Source organism: Falco naumanni, chromosome 8, assembly GCF_017639655.2.
Source record: "Falco naumanni isolate bFalNau1 chromosome 8, bFalNau1.pat, whole genome shotgun sequence".
Classification (NCBI taxonomy): domain Eukaryota; kingdom Metazoa; phylum Chordata; class Aves; order Falconiformes; family Falconidae; genus Falco; species Falco naumanni.
Window position 1 is genome coordinate 5,920,090 of NC_054061.1, and position 17,317 is coordinate 5,937,406.

A 17,317-nucleotide genomic window follows, 5' to 3' on the forward strand; every position below is an offset into this window, starting at 1 on the left:
GAAGGGGAGCATCCCGCCTGGCACGGTGTCTGGCCCGTGGTGGCATCACCCGTGGCAGGGCTGCTGCTTCTAACCTGCCAGTCGCTTGATGAGGCTGCACCTTTCCTGTTCTCGTTGATTTGTTCTCTGCAGCTTCCCGGGCTCGGGGGGACGTGAGCCAGGCTCCAGCGACACGCGGGAGCACACCAGTCAGCGTGGTTGCGTGGTGCTGGGGTGCTGCGAACCGAGGCGCTTGTCACACTCGTGTGCTCCCGCAAGGCATGGGGAACGTGTGCTGCCGGCTGTGGAAAAGCTGCTGCTGAAATCTCAGAACAATGAATTACAGGTTACTGGGCAAAGGAAGCAGAGATACTTGAGATCTGTCTTGGTTAACCCTCTGAAGATGGAGCTCCCTTTGTCTCAGCGTGGTCGTGAGTTTTCCAGTGAATAACAGCAGCTACATCCAGTACAGAGTCTACGTGCATTGCCCAGTGAGACGAGCAAGTCAAACAGGCTTATCCTTCAAAACTGCAGTTTGATTTTCAGTTTCTCACTTCATGAATGTATGTATTTTTATTCCCTTTGCAATGTTTTAAGACAGTGTGTGAAACAGCTGAGGGTTTATACTGCTTTAGCTGCTCCCTGGGCAGCTGTACCCCCGTATCCGTGTGGGCTGTTCCTGCTCGCTTGCTTGTATTAAACCAGAAATACTTCTGCTGTGAGTTTAGGCAATGCACTACAGGAAGGGCAGGGATTACTCTGTGCAACATTTTCTCCCTCGGGTGGAATCCTTCATCCAGGGACCAGTGAGGGAGGAGGGAGATGAACAAAAGGTAGGAATTTGGGTCTCGGCACAAGACAGCCGACAGAAAATTTTCCATTAATTCCATTGGGCTTTCACTGGGAACACAGGCAGTCGGGTGTACGAAAAATGGAGCTACCACATGTGCATGTAGAACAGGCTGTCTTTCCTGAGAGCTGTCCTAACCCACCAAAGCCCCGCAGGCGGGCAGGGTGAGCATCTGACCTGCAGCACCAAGCACAGGTATTCGCATTCCGCTGAACTGGGTTCACATTTTTGGCTGGGTCCAGCCCTGAGTCTTTAGTACGGCTGTACAATTTAATTAAGCTTTCACATCTGATGGGGTGAAAGCTGCAGTTTCACCTAGTTACATCACCTTCAGTGGACATCCAGCCTTTTCGTTACATTTGTCTTTGTGTTACTCGTGTCCTGTAGGAGCTATTGGATAAAGAGAAAGCACCTGCCCAGCGCTGCAGCACGCGTGCCTCTTACCGCGGAGATTCTTTACTGCCTGTGAAACATCTGTTTGTATATAATGATTTTTTGTTATGGGTTTGGCTGATCTTGCAAATCGTCTAAGAATTATTACCATTCTACAGAAAACAAAAGTAACTCAAAAAGCCAGCAACCTGCTGAAGGTGCTGGGCGTGTGGACTGCAGCACCCATTGCGCCTGCGCCCCCAGCTCGGGTCCTCGCTGGTGCTGCTGCCTCGTGCCCTGCAGGTGAGCATCACCTCATCACCTCCCGCGAGCTGCAGCGTGCGGAGGGAGCTGAGCAAGGCTGCAGGTGCTCTGCAGTCGGGGAGATCAGGTGGTGTGAGAAGAGCGCGGAGCCGTGTCCGTGTCCTGCGCAGAGCATCTCTCCGCAGCAGGGTGAGCCGTGTGCCTTCGGCCCGGCCCGTGTCCCTCCTCTGCCGGCAGTAAAAGAAATGTGTATGCTGCAGTGCTTTGTTTTTGTAGTGGTTTTAAAAATACTGCTGGTGTGGAACACTTTGTACAAGGTTTTGTAAACAGTGGCTCCTTAAGTAAGTCTGCAAAGGCCCTGGTCTGTGAAGATAAGTAAGTTGGTGTTGTCTGTTGAAGTGCAACGGAGCTGGACTAGTTTGGGAGCTTGTACCAGGAGCAGTAATGTCTTATAGCCAACTGTTTTATTATGCTCCAAGCAAGAAACATTTCTCTAGGAAAAAAAAAAAAAAAAAAAAGATGTGTGACAAACTGCTGTGTAAATGCAGCCCTTGATACGGTTAACGAGAAGGGAAAGAATTCTAATAAATACTAATTAGACCCTTCTGATAGCTGGGTCCTTGCGGCCCTGCCGTGTCTCAGAGTCTGACAAAGTTGTGACAGATGCTATTAAGTGTTGCTATTCCTGGAAGAGCAGGAAAACAGAACACAATACAATTCTGCAAAACAGTTTGAACTTCATTGTGGAGTGGAATTGATAGAATTGACCAAACGGCATTGGACGCAACAGAATTTGGTGGGGAGGGTTTGTTTCCTGGGCAATTTTGGCAGCAGTTGTTTTCATCCTTATTTTCAAATACCAAAATTTCGAAGGCATGGGGCATCCCAAATTTCTGTCAACCCTAATGGGATGATATTTAAATGCTGACGTGTTTTCCTTTCCACCCCATATTGTTTGCAATGGACCGCAGGAAGAAGGTTTTGTCTTTGGGCACAAAATCCAAAGATTTCTGCTGCTGATTGAGATTACCAGGTAACTTTCTGTTGTCAGCATTAGCCTTAGCAAGACGTTTCTCTCAGAATCCTTTTGTTGAAGACCGTAAAATGTAATGAACTGATGAGCTTGGAGCAGGTTGCACTACCCTTGCTGTCACACGCAATGTGTCATGCCTTCTGGCCAGTTGTGCCAGGAGAATTTTTACAGTGTCAGGAAAATGTGCAAACCCTATAGATTCCTGTCAGCATCTTTCTAATAAAAATGAAAAATTTGGAAACAATTATACTGGGCACCCCAGCTGCCCGTACTACCTCCATGGTATCTACCTCCATGGAGCAGCTAGTGCGTACCTGCGTGCCCGTGGAGTGAAGCCTGTGTTTCACTGCGGGTTGTGCTTTGCTTACTTGCAGCAAGACCTGATTTCTTCCCTTTGGTGGTGAAAACCATGACTCCCATTAGCCCCCTGTGATACTCCCCTATGATACCACTAGTGTTGGCTTTTGGATTCAGCTATTACCCCTGCACATTTTTCTGGTTGATGCTGTCATACAGTCAAATAATTTATTTGGTTAATTACGCTGAGAAAAGGGTTTCAGGGTGGAGACTGAACCAGCTCATCTGCAGCCAGTTTATTGTGCAGCAGATTATTGTTCGTTCTCTTCTTGAGAAATTATTGGATCTGAAGCTTAAAGGCAGCGGAGAATGTAAAACTTCCATTTCCTATCCTTAAAATTACAAGAGGAGGGTTCCACCAGATGCTGTAGCATGGACCAGTTGTCACCGTGGCTCTCGAGGACTTCCAGAACAGGCGATGCTTTATTATTCTAAGACAAGACACTTTGCAATAGATCCTGCTATTTGCTTGTTGCTATAAAAAGATTGGGAAGGGGAGGTGGTGAGGAATTTGTTTTAAATCCAGCTGGTACCAGCTCAGCCCTTGAGGGAAGCACAACACAATTTCTCTTGTATTTCTTTGACCCAGTTAGCATTGCACAAATGTTTCTGATCACAGGACTGTCTAATCCTCTCTTGAATCCTGCTAAATTTTATCTTGTTGACATCCTGCTGCAATTAATTCCAGGAGCTGACCCTGTGCAGCAAGAAGGCCTGGCACTTTCTCTCTGAATCGCCTAATTATCATTTTCCCTCCTCCTGCCCTAGTTCGTACAGAGGTTTGAGCAGAGGCAGCTGTGCTGCCGGCCCCCAGGGCTGGGGTGCCTTGCCCTCCCCCCCCCCTCAGCAGCTTGCCCCCTTCTACCGAGCAGCTCCAAGGTCAGGATGCCCCGGCCGTGCTGTCACCTGGCAGCAGGAGCAGTGCTGCAAGTGTTCCCAGGAACGCCGGGGCCAGTTCTCCAGCTCATCCTTACTTGCCTTTCCCGAGCAGGAGCAGAAACGCATGTTGCAACCTCCGTGCTACCAAATTGCAGCTCGCTGCAAACAGTGCCAGCTGCTCTGACATCCATCTGTCCTTAAACTGGCATCCTGAGCAGGACCTGGATGTTTCTGGATTCAAAACTGGGCATGCCCAAGCCTGTGCTTATATCTGCTACCCCTAAAGACCAGGAATATTTTTGCTGACAGCACTGGCTCTGCTGTGAGCAGGGACCGTGCACAGGTTCCTTTGCTCTTCGTGCAAATCAGCCTTAACCTGAAGCACCCAGCCCATCTCACGGCGGCGGTTTTGAAGGCTCATAGGCTCAGCACGTTGGGGACAGCCGCTCCCCATGCACCCACAGCACCCAGCCGGACAGGACCTGGTGGGCAGCTGCCATTGCTGACGCACAAAGGGCATCTGGGAGCAAATGTTACAGTTTTTTCTGCGCAGTTTGATGCTTCTGTAGCATGAGCCGAGGGAGAACATCACAAGCATCTCGAACAAAGTTGGTATTTCTTGTGTAACTGCTTTGGAGCCTGGACGCTCAGGATGTGGCATGTCTCTTTTTCCGAAGCTGAGCCACAAGCCAGGTTAGCTCCACCCAATGCTCCATCGAGTGCGTTGGGAAGATACGGAACTTGCAGCCCAGCACCTCTGGTATAAACCAGAAGCCATTTTCTCTCCTACGTACTTGTGACCAAGGGAAAAAAATAACAAAACATTCAGCTAAACTCAGCTGACTCATGGATGTCATATTCCAGCATCAGATGAGATGTGGCAGTCTCCCTGCTGGTTGGTTCTGCTTTCACCTTGTGTGGCCACCTCGCTTTGCAGAACAGAGACTTGCTAATCGCAGAGGGGAAAAGCCACGGCAAGTGGTGTGAAGTGCAGGCAGATAAAATGTGGTTAATGCACAGGTTTTGCTAAGCTCGAAGCTGGCTGATGGGCTTCCAGCCTGATTAATTTAAAAGCAAAGACAAGAAATGGTTGACAAAATGCTAATACACACAAATAAACAAACTAATAATTTGATTTCTCTCATCAGCTGCTATTAGAAATCTGTGCTTTAAACAAAGCAGAAAATTGCTCCCATTACAAGCCCATTCCAAAGGACTTACAGGCTCCCTTTGATTTAAAATGGCATTTGGTCAAACGTTATGTAGCAACTACACGGTATTCCAAAAACGCCCAGTTCTACAGCTCCTCACAGCAGTCCCCAGAAGTGTTGCCTCCAGGAGCATTAGTTCCAGGAAGGCTGCGACTGCCAGGAACATTGTATCTGTATTTACACAACATGTATTTTGCATCAGCTCTAGCTTGTGCCAGGCAAATTAAATTATACTTGAGAATCCCAGAGCATGGGAAAGCCGAAAGATGTGGGGGCTTCAGGGGCCATCGCTGCTCTCAACTGTGGCCCACATAAGTGGCGCCAGCCACAAAACCACATGTGGGCCCTGGCGAGCAAGGCAGAGAGCTGTGCTTGAATGATCTGACTCTTCCAGCACAAGCAGAAAAGCTTTCAGGCATCATTTAGGATCTCTCTTCTGCCCATGGTTACAGCTGCAAATGCAAACCACTTTGCCATTAATCATGTTGCTGATGGGACATATGAGGTTCTCACTCAAAGCAAAGGGATTCCTGCTTGGTCACTAAATGCAGTTTAACTTCATTGTGCACCATTTATCATTGCTCTCCACTTAGAAAGGCTCAAAGTTAATTAAAATATGCCCTCGGTGAGCAATCAGGCCCAATTGCAGGCACTTCAGGGCATGGGGAAAGCCTGATGGATGCACAATCCACAAACCCCTGCTTTAAGCAGAGCGACCTTGTGTTCTGCCTCATTCTGCCTCGGGCTCGTCTGATCTGCTTAAATGATGCCTTAAATTGGAGCTTTAAGATCTGGCGCTTTTTTTCTTAAAACAAAAATAGCTGCGTTTATTCTAACTTCAGAGTTAAAGACCTTTTTTAGAAGCTGGTTTTGCTGACCTGACTCACACACCTCCTGCATCCACCTGTTTGTGTGCAGCCCTTAAATCTGCTGCAGCTGGTCTCTGCTCTTCATCATCCCTGCTGAGAAAGACCTGTTCGTGACCTCTCGCTGTCTGTAATCATGTTGGGCTGGCTCGTATTTTAGTTTGCGATCAACATCTGTCATCCTGGCTGTCCATGTGGGCACAGAAAAGCTCTGGTGGCAGAGGAAGGTCCCCGTGTGCCGCGGCTGCTGCAGGAGTACAGGTCTAACCACCAGACCCCACCAGCGACGCTCACGGAGCCCTCGCATCCTCACCTTTGGGTTGAGCTGATCTGTGCCTTTGCCATTTCAAAGAGAAGTATTTGAGGAAAGAGTGGGATGGTTTTGTTCCTACCTCGTAGTCACCAGTTTGTAAATTCTGGTTGTGATTTTCTGTGTCCAAACGCATTTACTGTTTGCGGTAGGAAGAGGCTGCATGATCATGAAAGCGAAATTGCACGTTAGCCCACAGATTGCTTGTGAACCGGTTGCGAAGGCTGAGACTGAAAGCTGCCGGTGGGATTTGGATACCAATTCCCCATTCAAATTAATCCAAATCCCTTTGGCAGTTCTGATGATCTCAATAAATGAGATTTTTCTGCCAGTGACTTCAAATGCAGAGCCTGCCATGAGATTGGCCAGGGAAGCAGCATGGCTTTTATCTCACTCCGTGACCTAAATTCCTAGATAAGGTTTTCTTTCTTGTCTGGAAGCACTTCTGAACAGGCTGTGACTTCTGCAGGTTTATCCTGAGTGGTGATTCCTCAGCTGCTGTTATGCATGGAGGAAAAGAGGGAGAGCATCTCCCAGTGGCCCCAGGTGTACCACGTGTGCGGTCACCAAAGAGGGGGACAGGGAGAAAAATGCTGTATGACTACATGCCATGTCACCCCATCTAACAGAATCCGATTTATTTTCCTCTGTAGGCCTGAGGCTCCCTCGGCAGCTCTCGGTCACCTCTGGCAGAGCGCTCGGGGGCAGGGAGCTGAGGGGCTGTTGCAGCAGCCGATGCTGGCAGCAGTGGGGTGAAAGGGCCGCCCCACACCCCAGCCCCTCGCCGAGCCAGCCCCAGGCGTGTGTGGAAGGTGGGTGATGTTTTACAGCTGCAAAACTGGCTTATTCCGGGAACTGCTGCGGTATTTAATTGCCCGGAGCTTGCATGGGGGCCAACGTGCTCATTTCCAGCAGAGGCGATGGTGAAGGTAAGGGCTGTGCTTTTCCAAACAGGATTTATCTGAACCTGAAGGATGGCTGAAGCTAATGGAAGCAACCCTCGCTATCTGCTCTCTCTGTCCTGTGTCAGCCAGGTTTTCTTTCTCACCTCTGTCACTGCACAGCTGGAACCCCCTATCCCTGCGCTCCCAGCCCCAGCCCCCACCATCCTGCTGGGAGCTTCCCCGCTCCCAGGCTCCACCAGCCCATATTTCCCTCCTCTCGCCTTGCTGCCCCGTCACTCCTGTGACCCTAATTTGCCTGTGCCTCCATCTGTCCCCATCTTTGCTGCCTCCCAGCAGCTTTGGCTCCTCGGACAAAACCTGGTTGCTTGAGTAGCACTTCAGTTTTTGCTAAAGTAAAAGTGCACTCTGGAAAAAGCCCCTTTGCTCCAAAGCTTCATTCCTCCGAGCCTTGCTGCACCTGACCCCGCACACCCAGTGCTCCATGGGCATGTAGCACCCGGTGCCGAGCAAACCTGGAGCCCCGCTGTGTTTACAGATGCCCCCAGCACTGAGCCCAGCCTGCCCGGCGCCCTGGCCCACAGCGCTGCCCCCTCTCCTGCCTAAGAGGGGTCGTGGGCTTTTCCCAGGGTGTCCCGAGCTGTAGCTCTCTCCTGCTCCTGCACTGCTTTGCTCTGGGTATGGCAAGATCCGCAGAGCCAGGAGCGGCAGGAATGGCCAAGCCATGACCCCGCAGCTGCGCTCTCCTCCGACACGGCACATCGGTGCTCCTGCCCCTCCTCACTGAGTTTAGACACCCAGGGAGCTCTGCTGGAAAAGTTGATGGGTTTCAGGGATTTAGAGGCTCACAGGACTGTGTGGCTGAGAAGGACTCGGTGCTGGGCACCAGCTGCCAAAGGGGTGAAGTGCAAAGGCCCTTTTGTGCCCCCGCCACGAGGCTGAATATTTTAGCTGCAGCGCTTGTCCTGGGGGACCTGCTGATGCGCAGCTTGGCTGGCCTTAAGGGAAGCAACTGCCTGGAGAGCCTGACCCTGACAGGGCAGAAAAGCTCTACAAGGCACTAGATGTGTGGGGAAAGAGTCTGGGAGCTGGCTCTGTTGGTGCCCTGGTGGGGTGAGGAGGTGTTTGGGTGGTAAGTCACCAGCCCACGTGCTGTGGGCCAGCCCTGCACTGAAAATGACCACCCGTGGTTCTGCAGTAATGGCAACAGCAACTTGATGTAAGGATTTTATTTGTTTCCGCTGTCATAAGCAGTGATACATGCAGTTGGCACAAGACTTGCTAGGCATTAGTGTCATAAGTATTCACACGGAGAGAAATTAAAATGTCATCAAGGCAATGTGGACAAGCATCACTTAAATCCCAGCGCTAACCTGAGAAGGGAGGGAAAGGTGTGGAGGAGGCAGAGTGGCGTGGCACCTCCCTGATCCAACTCTCTCCATCAGCTCTAATAAATTCTGGAGCCACCTTCACTTTTGTTCTTGCTGTGTGGTTAGTTCAAAACACAAAGATGAGAAGCAGTTCAGCTCCATAGCATTAATGAGTTTCAACAGGAGAAAAAAATATTTGAGGTAAGAGATGTGAGAATGAGAAGCTCAAATACGTTCACCTTTTGATCCTCGAGCATATTTACACTCACTTTGGCACTAAGCAGAAGCTGCCTTCTGATTTAATCTGCTCGAGGGTGGTTTAGAAACTGCTTGTGAGCATTTTTATAATTGCAGCTTTCCAGTGGTGTTTCCCATCTTAGCTGCTGTTGAACAAACAGCCTGGTCCCCATGCTCTCCTCCGTGCCAAAAGATGTATTCCTAGTAGTAGTTGTAATAATTAGGCTACTATTGCTTTGCAGTTTTCTCAGTTGCTTCTCTTGGCTGGCTACAGAGAGCGTGGTACCCAACGCAGGCACGGGAGGCAGCTCTGCAGGAGCAAGCGCCGATGCGAGGCAGCTTCTCTGGGTGGAGAAGCCTCTGCGCCGCAGCAAGGGATGACTCGGGCGTGCGCTCCCCACGCCATGCCTGGACTTCGCCACAATGCTTCTCTTCCTATGGACACCCCGCGTAGCATTCACATCAACTGAACTGCTTTATATATGTCACGTGCTGGATGGTCATAACACACACATGTGGGGTTTTTTTTCATGTTTCAGTCTCACAGCACCAGGCGAAGCACGGTAAGCATCGTCATCACAATCGGGTAGGTGGGAACACAGAAGAACAGATATGAAGGGAAACCCAGAAATTATTATTTCACATTTTGGTCCTGTGAGTGCCAGCCCAGTGTCCCCAGGCTGCATCTCAGCCAGAGCTGCTCTTGGCACGCTGTGGAGCCTGCAGGGCTGAGTGCGAGCTCACAGGGCTCCTGCCCCCGCACAGCAAACTGTGGGTGCCCGTGGCGTGCAGCCTGGTGTGGCTGTGACAGGGCAGGGACCAGCGTGATACCTGCATTTTTACAGCTGACACCCAGGACAGCCGCAGCAAGGGCACGGCAAAGCCCACCCAGGGCTCCTAGCTCTCCTCCTGCCAAGAGTAAATCATGGAGTACAGGTAACAGAACTGTGCCAGGGTAAGCAACAGGCAAATCTCCACCTGGAGGAGCTGTAATATTCTCCATGTTGCCCTCTAGCAAAGCCTCATAAAAGACTTGTTATGATTTAAAAAAAAAAAATATTTCTCTATGCCACTGCACTAAGAGGTGACCTAGCCAGGGGTATTCTGGTGTCGGCGCAGGGATCTCTCACGGGTCTGCTGGTACCCGTGTGTCAGAGAGCGCAGTCAGGGCTGTCCAGCAGTGGCCAAAATGTTGCTTTCAGAATAACTGTCCCCAAGTGCAAGGAACACCTGGCTGTTCGGCTTTTGCTGGGAAACAGTAGCAGTTTGATGTTCCAGCAGACCACTTCTTCTCCAGAACTTCTCCAGATGGGGTTTGTACCCTCTCTAGCTTTTCTCCATGCTCAGGGCAGTTCCGAGTAAGAGGCTGGGGGAGATGCTTGATGAACTCTTGTCTTTCCAAAATGAGAACTAATGGCTGTTTCTTTAGTGGATGTGGCTTGGAGTTGTCCCTTTGCCCACTGATGGGATATGATGGGTAACAAAAGTCTGCCTGACTTACATGCACATTCAAGCCGTTTTCTGTGTAAGGACTCCAGGGAGAGCTTCTAGAGCACAGGGTGGTTGTATCTTGTGAATAAAATTATTCTGACCGGTCACTTCTTTACACTTCAGCAATGGCTGGGAGCAAGCAAGCTTTTACCTTTGCTTCTTTCCAAATGCATCTGTGCTCTGAAATCCAGCTATGGAGCATGGCTTTTTTAGGTACCTGGAAACACTCCGAGTATCTCTGCTTAGCGGGGACATCACCCATCACATTTTTGTCACAGTGAGAAGTTTCTCTCCCTTCTTTTTCGTCGGTGCCTGCTGTGTTGAACAAAGAAGCCTGCCTTCTCACAGAGCAGCGCAAGGCTGGGTTTCCTACCAGCTTCCCTCTGGCTGAAAATGCCGATAGCTCACCACCATTAATGAACACGGGGCCGTTTTCTTTCTGTCTGTGGTTATTCCCTAAAACTGTTCCCTCTTCTCTTCTGAGGTACCTCAGCTCTGAGCAGACCGCTTCTTTCTGCACTGATCTTGGGGAGGGAAGACTCGGAAAACTGAACACCCGTGGAAAATTGGGTTTCTCTGTGGCTTTTTCTTTCATGGCTGGGGGATGAAGCTCACTGTTTGGGGAGGAAGAGTTGCACCATGAGTAACCAGTGCTGGAGCTTTTACCATTCAATAAAGCCTTGGAGGAGCAGAGCTTCCCCGCACAGGTGTAGATCTGTGCCAGGGGGTCCTCTCTGGGCCAGAAGTCACCTTCTGCAGGCATGGCTTTTCCCAGCGGCACCATGTTTGAAATTAAATCTGTCAATTTACATTTTGATGTCTCCTGCTGCATCCCCCCACGGGATGGAGACCACCACACATCTTCAAGGTTCTTCAGGGTCTTTCTGTCCTGAACCTTACGGCTGCTCTCAGGAAGGCCTGCGAAGGTGGGCCTGGCAAGGTGGCAGATGGATTGAATGTAGTCGTCGCTGGAGTACGAGTCTGGGCTGGCCGCAGTGCTTGTGCGCTTCGCGTTGCTGGTTGAATCTTCCATCGCTTCCTCGTGGGTTTCGTGTATAGTTGGGAGAGGCTTCGAAAGACTCAATCTTATCCGGGGTGCCATGGCTGCGAAGAACAGACCCGACATGGTCAGCATGTGAAAGCCAGCTGTAGTAAAGAAATCCCAGGCTTGTTTCTATAAAGTCCATGCTACCTGAGCCACCCCATATTTTCTCGTGGCAAAGAGTGGTGTTTATAGAAACTCCATTTTAAAAGTTTGCTGGCAGTACTTTTACGTTCATGGCTTCCTAAAGAGCCAATATAACAGAAGCCAAGTGACTATGTGCAGAAGGAAATATAAGATGCGTTATAGGGATCAGCTGCGGTGCTCCCTTCTGGAGCCGTGCGAGGGGCCAGCAGATGAAGCAGTGCGGTGCAGGTGCCCCAGCTCATCTCACTGTCCGTGTTGTAGCAGCAAGGGGGGAACTACTCCCCTTATTTGCTGGTCTGCTTGCTGTAACAGGGCTCTGACTTCACGTTGCGTGTGAGCAGGCAAGAGCTGAACTCAACAGGAGAGGAGCTGACTCACCGCTGTGGGGAGCAGCATGTAAATAAAGTGACAATACAGCTGATCTCTTCTAGGAGCTGTAGGTGATAATGTACAGACTTGTTCATTTTCGTCTCTGCCAGTGGTTCACGCATGTAGTTACGGGGTGGTAGATCCTTCTCTGAATGCTTACGTAGAGTCAAAGGGATTTAACACATGCCCTTTATATTCAAATAGTTACCCTCAACTCTTTTCAGGATAGATTTACACCAAACTGCTCCCACTAGTCAGGTAAACCTTTTTTACAAATATTTCATGCTGCAGTGTTTGCTAACTGTACTGATTTTTACTTTTTTCTCAAAATACTATCCCCTATGCTATGCTTACCTCCCCTTCTGGCAGAAACGGCCACAAACCCCCTTCCTGTTTTTTGGGTTTGGTTTTTTTTTTTTTTTTTTAAATTACCCCCCACAATGGAATAGGTGAATATCTGCCAACATGATACACCTTTGTTGTGCGATTAAAGGCAGAAGGGCTTCGCCAGCTGTTTTAGTGCCTTGCTGTCACTGCTGGCAACAAACCTGGCGTTGTGGCACCGGCTGCGGGTGGGCCCGGGACCCCCCGCGGGCAGCGCCCTCCGAGCCCCTGCTGGCTCGTACTGGTGCGCTGCCCAGGTGCTACTGGTGAAGCCAGGCGAGCTGGGAGCTGCTGGGCTGGCAGCGGCTTGTTTGAAACCTCACGGCCTTTCTATTTCCCTTTCTCCGTTCCGCCTGCTCCTGCCTTCCCCTGCCGGCCAGCACCGGGAGGAACGCTCGCTGCTGCTGCTGCCGCCGCTGCTGCTGCTGCTGCTGCTGCCCCTCGCCCGCGCTGGGCAGCCCCCCCATCGGGAGGGAATTAACCTCCCGATTTACAGGCGACCCCTGCCGTGCCCCCCCGCCGGCGCGGCCCCGCTCCCCGCCCGCCGCCCCCCGGCTCCCAGCAGCGGCCCCGGCCGCCCCCCTACCTGCGGTGCGGTGCGGGGCGGTGGGCAGCAACGCCCGCTCGCTCCCCGCCTGCTCCCGCCGCGGAGCGCAGCGCAGCGCCGCCGGGCCGCACCGGGGCAGCGCACGGGCACCGGGGGCAGGGCCGGCCCCTCCCCGGCGGGACGGGCCTCGCCGGGCCTGCGCCGCCCCGGGCTGCCCGTGCGCCGTGCGGTGCGGGAGCGGCGCCGCCGAGGAGCCGCAGTGCCCGCACGTGCCGGGGGGGATCCCCACCCCCACCCCCGGGGCTGCCTTCGCTCCTGCTCGGCCTTGCTTGGCGAGCGGGCGGGTGCCGGGCTCGCCCAGGGGGCCGGCTGCTCGCAGCCCCGCCGCCGCCCCGCTCCGCCCCGCCCGCAGCTTGGCCCTGCGGAGGCCCCGGGCCGGCTCTAAGCGCCCCCCGCCGCCCCCAGCACCGCCCCCGCCCAGCGGGGCCACGCAGCGGCGTCCGGGCGCGGGGCCGGGGCAGGAGCCGGGGCTGGGGCAGGGGCGGTGGTAGAGGCAGGAGCAGGAGCAGGGGCAGGGGCAGGGGCAGAGCGGGGCAGGGGCGGCGGTAGGAGCAGGGGCAGGGGCCGGGGCAGTCCGGGCCGTGCGGGGCGCTGGGCGCTGCCTCGTTAACGCGCCGCAACCCGGTCGCAACCCCGCGTGGCTCCGGCCGCCCCCGGTGGTCGCGGGGCGGGTGAACAGACGTTTTGCGGAAGGTCCTTCTGCTCCTGGGCCGCAGCAGCGCCCTCAGCGGGAGCCGCCCCGGCCGCTGCGGGTTGCGGGGGGGCCGCGCTGCGCAGCATCCCTGCGGGACCGGGGACCCCCGCCGCCTGTCCCGCGCTGCTGGGAGGGGTGGGGAGAAAAGCAGAGATCCTAGATTAAAAATCGCTGCTTTCCCTTTATTGCAGAGGCTGTCAGTGTTACCAGCCTTGAGGCTGGAATTGGCTTTGGCCGCTGATTTGGGCACCCGAGCCCACGCTCATCATCCAGCCTCTTTCTATCTCCATCTTCGATCATTTTTTTATCTCCAGTGAAAAGCAATAAGCAGCTTAAAAGACTTGTGTATCCCAGCTCTCCTTTGGGCATTTTTGAAGCTGGTTGATGTTCGGATAAACAAACCAATTAATCTTTGGGAGCCCTAGATGGATGCCAAAGTCAATTCCCATTTGGGGTGTTCTAGGGGAAAATACTCTGTTACTCCAAATGGGGTCTCTGGGGTGACGCCAGCGCTGCTGGCTAAAGCTAACGTCCACCTGATGGGGCACCAGGGCTATGAGGATGCTTCATAAATAACTTTTGCTTTGGAATATTGCAAGGAATATGTATTTGGGAGGGAAAACATCACCTTATGCTTTCCAAAGTAATGAATCTGTACAGAAAAGAGCTCCTCCAGCCTGGTTTGGCAAACCAGCACCCTGTGGGTGCTGGGGGAGCTGGGCAGCTGCATTGAGCTCACCATCTGGATGCAGGTCAGGCCTGGTGGCACCACTGTGACAGCTCAATGATGCCACCACATTGCTGCTGTGCTTGTGCCTGTGGTGACACAGCTGAGCCCTGGGCATTGGGACACAGACATCACTGCCCCGGGCTGCAGTAGCAAAATCCCAGTTTGAAAGGCATCCCAGTTTGGGAGCTCATGCGCTGGGAGGCTGTGCCTGCTGCCAAAATCAGGGCAAAAGACACTAAACTGAAGGTCCATTCCCTTCCCTTTCTGATGAACCCATCTCCAAGGGACATTTAGGGTGCTGTTTTCAAGCTTTCCCAGTAACTGGTAGAACTGTGAATTCTCTAAATTACTGGTTTTTTTCTTTTTATTTAGCAATTTTTACCCTGCTTGGCACCTCTCCGCTTCTGCTCATCTCTGCCCTCCCTCCTCGCAGAGCAGCTGCAGCACCCAAAGGCACCAGCACCCCCAAGGGACGGCCACTGGCTCACGCACGCAATCCTGCCACACTCCTGCCTGCAGAAAAATGAGGCTTTTCGGTAAGCTAGCAAATATTGCGACCGGTGTGTGGTTGGGCAATGGTGACACCTTTCTCCTGTGGTGCAAGCCACTACCTAAAAACATGTCAGCGCGTGTCAGGAAGGGAGCGGTGTTAATGCCAGGCTTGGCTGAAGCGTTACCTCTGGCCAGGGACGGGGTTAGTGCAACCCTGAGCATCTCTAAGCCTCGGTGCAGCGAGATGCTTCTCTCTTGCATGTTTGTCATTAAAAGTTCAGGACAGGAAAACGGTTTGACCCAATTTGTGCCAGATTCAAGATGATTTGTGTTCTCTAATTACACCCCCCGCTATCCCCCCCCCCCCCCCCCGCCCGTTAACCTCCTGTGAATTACAGCAAGCAGCTGCTACAGTACACAGCAAAGATATTCCCGTGAAGCATTAATGAGCCTTTTTTGTATTAACTCAACAGAGCTGAGTTAGAAATGTCGCACCCAAAGCTGTTGCCTTGACTGCAGCTCACACAGTGACTGGTGGCGGCTGCTTGTACAAATGCTGTGATTGATGCACACAGGTCTTCTGGAAATTACCAGGTATGTCTTGGTCTTTTGCAACCCTGGTTGCTGCGAGGGCTGGGTTGCTGCAGCCCGTTGCCATTTAGCACAAAGCTTGTGTGCAGGAGCTGAGCTCTCCATCCAGCTGGGAACAGGGGTGGAGTCCTTTTGGGAGGCTTTGAAAAGGCTCGGGACTGATTTAGGCACTCTGTTTCCTTGGGATTTCAATTAAGCTCAGAAAATTACTCCAGGGAGCCTTCGCTGGGAGTTTCTAGGCCATGCTGGTGTCATGGGTTCATCAGTCTGCCTCTCATCAGCGCCGGCTGCCCACGGCTGGCAGAGAGCTTGGTGCCGGCGCAGACGTTTTTTAAAGTACTTTGAAGTCTCAGAAAGTGCGAACCATGGTGGCTGCTCGGTGCCATGGTATTTATTTGAAATAATATAAATATTTTTTAATTTATATTACTGTTCTGCATAAGGTTATCTTGTATTTTCGTAAAGGTGCTTTTTTCTATACATCGTTTTAGATTATAGAAACACACATCCAGACCCCAGCCTGGCCATCCTAAAGTGCCTGAATGCTGATGCAAAGCCGTCCCTTTTAGGCACACCCCTGAAGAGGCTGGGAAGCTGAGGGCTGTGGATCGTGGCAGGGCTCGGTGAGGACACTGCTGCCATCACTTGAAGCCTTCTCCTACCCGGGGTCCCACAAAACCCCAGTGCTGCCAGCAGCCCAGGGTGCCGCATCGCTCGCAGCGGCTGCCTGAAGCCAGAGCTGGGCAGGGTGGCCTGGGGATGCTGGTGGTGGCTGGAACATCTGAGAAATCTGTACCGAGGAAAGCAGCGAGCCGTGCAAATGCCATTACATATTACAACCAACAAGCTGTTTCGTGCCAGGCAGGCCTTGCAGAAGAATTGTACTTCACTTGCACAGCTTCTTTCCAAAGCCCCCTGGCATTGCTGGCAGGGGGAATGGGGTCTCAACGTGCCACGCTGCTGATCCACCTCTCCTCATGCTGAGAATAAATCCAGGCGGAGCACAGTTAGAGCACAAATGTGCCATGCAGAAGACTGGGTGGCTGCTCAGCTCCTGGAGAAGCTGCGTTTGCTTCCCTTTGCTCTGAAGACCTCAACGGCACAGAAGTCCAGTTTTCATTTTTGGGGCCATTATGAAACAGCTGATGTCCATCTTTTAAATATGGAGATCAGTTTTATTTTGGTGGAAGCTGTGCTAGTTGGTCCCACAGAACCCCTGGCAGAGCTCACAAAGGACCCAAATAATTTGAATAAACCTGCCATAAACAACTTTTGTTTCATTGAGAGATATTTAATCACAACAGCAAGAACATCCCAGTCACTTGCAGACAGAAAACAGACCCCATTTTGATGAACAAATTACTTGTTACAAACTGCTCAGCATTTGGCTGCTAATCCAAGCTGCCAGCTCACCCAAGACGGGTTTGTCTTCCCATAGCTGTTGCACTTTTTTAATATAAAAATATTTATAAAATAAAAGAGCTTTGCCTGATTAAGTTAATTATATTTTATGCTGTATATTTTATACTATATAACTGCCAGACCAGTTAAGGATAACCCTCAGTGGAAAACCCTGTGATGTTACCATCCTCTAAACTTTCTGTTATCAGCGGGAGCTGGGCTGTGTTTAGATAATAAACTCCCAGAAAATAACTTAATTCTTGAACTGTTTTCTGTGGTTTGGGTGGCGGGGTTGATGGCAGCTTTATTTCTCTGCCGCTGCTGCTGTCTGTGTTTCTCTCCTGCAGGTTTCATGCTTGTTCTTCAGCCCCCAGCTGCTGGTGAGGCATGGGCAGCAGTACAGCAGCATCTTGGAACACATCCACACTGCGATGGGAACTGAGCTGAGCGGGTTTTACTCCATCTGGTCCTTCCTGCAACCCCGGGATGCAGAGAGCCCTTCTCACCAGATCAAGGGATTTTTCACCCAAAGTCCAGCGGCTGTTTCATAATCGCACTTCTTGTGCCGTGCCACCATCTAGTGGTAACTCAACTAGAAACTCTGCACCCAGAGAGGTGAAGCAGCCTGAGCAGGTTCTCCATCACCAGCCTGCAGGGAACCCAAGCGCTGCTCCAGGTAGCACAGATGCAAAGTGCAACACAATCACATAAGGCTGGTGGGACCACTCTGCTGATGGAA

At 51.9% G+C, this 17,317-nt stretch overlaps 1 protein-coding gene across 1 annotated transcript; it reads right to left on the bottom strand.

Annotated features, from left to right (window-relative positions):
- Positions 1-9,680: 9,680 nt before the first annotated feature.
- Positions 9,681-12,977, bottom strand: LOC121093126. Its single transcript, XM_040604997.1, has 2 exons — positions 12,650-12,977; positions 9,681-11,225 (listed from the first exon to the last, which is right to left on the bottom strand). Exon 2 carries the CDS (start codon positions 11,221-11,223, stop codon positions 10,234-10,236), a length of 990 nt encoding a protein of 329 aa, XP_040460931.1. The 5' UTR covers positions 11,224-11,225; positions 12,650-12,977; the 3' UTR covers positions 9,681-10,233.
- Between the last annotated feature and the right edge of the window lie 4,340 nt (positions 12,978-17,317).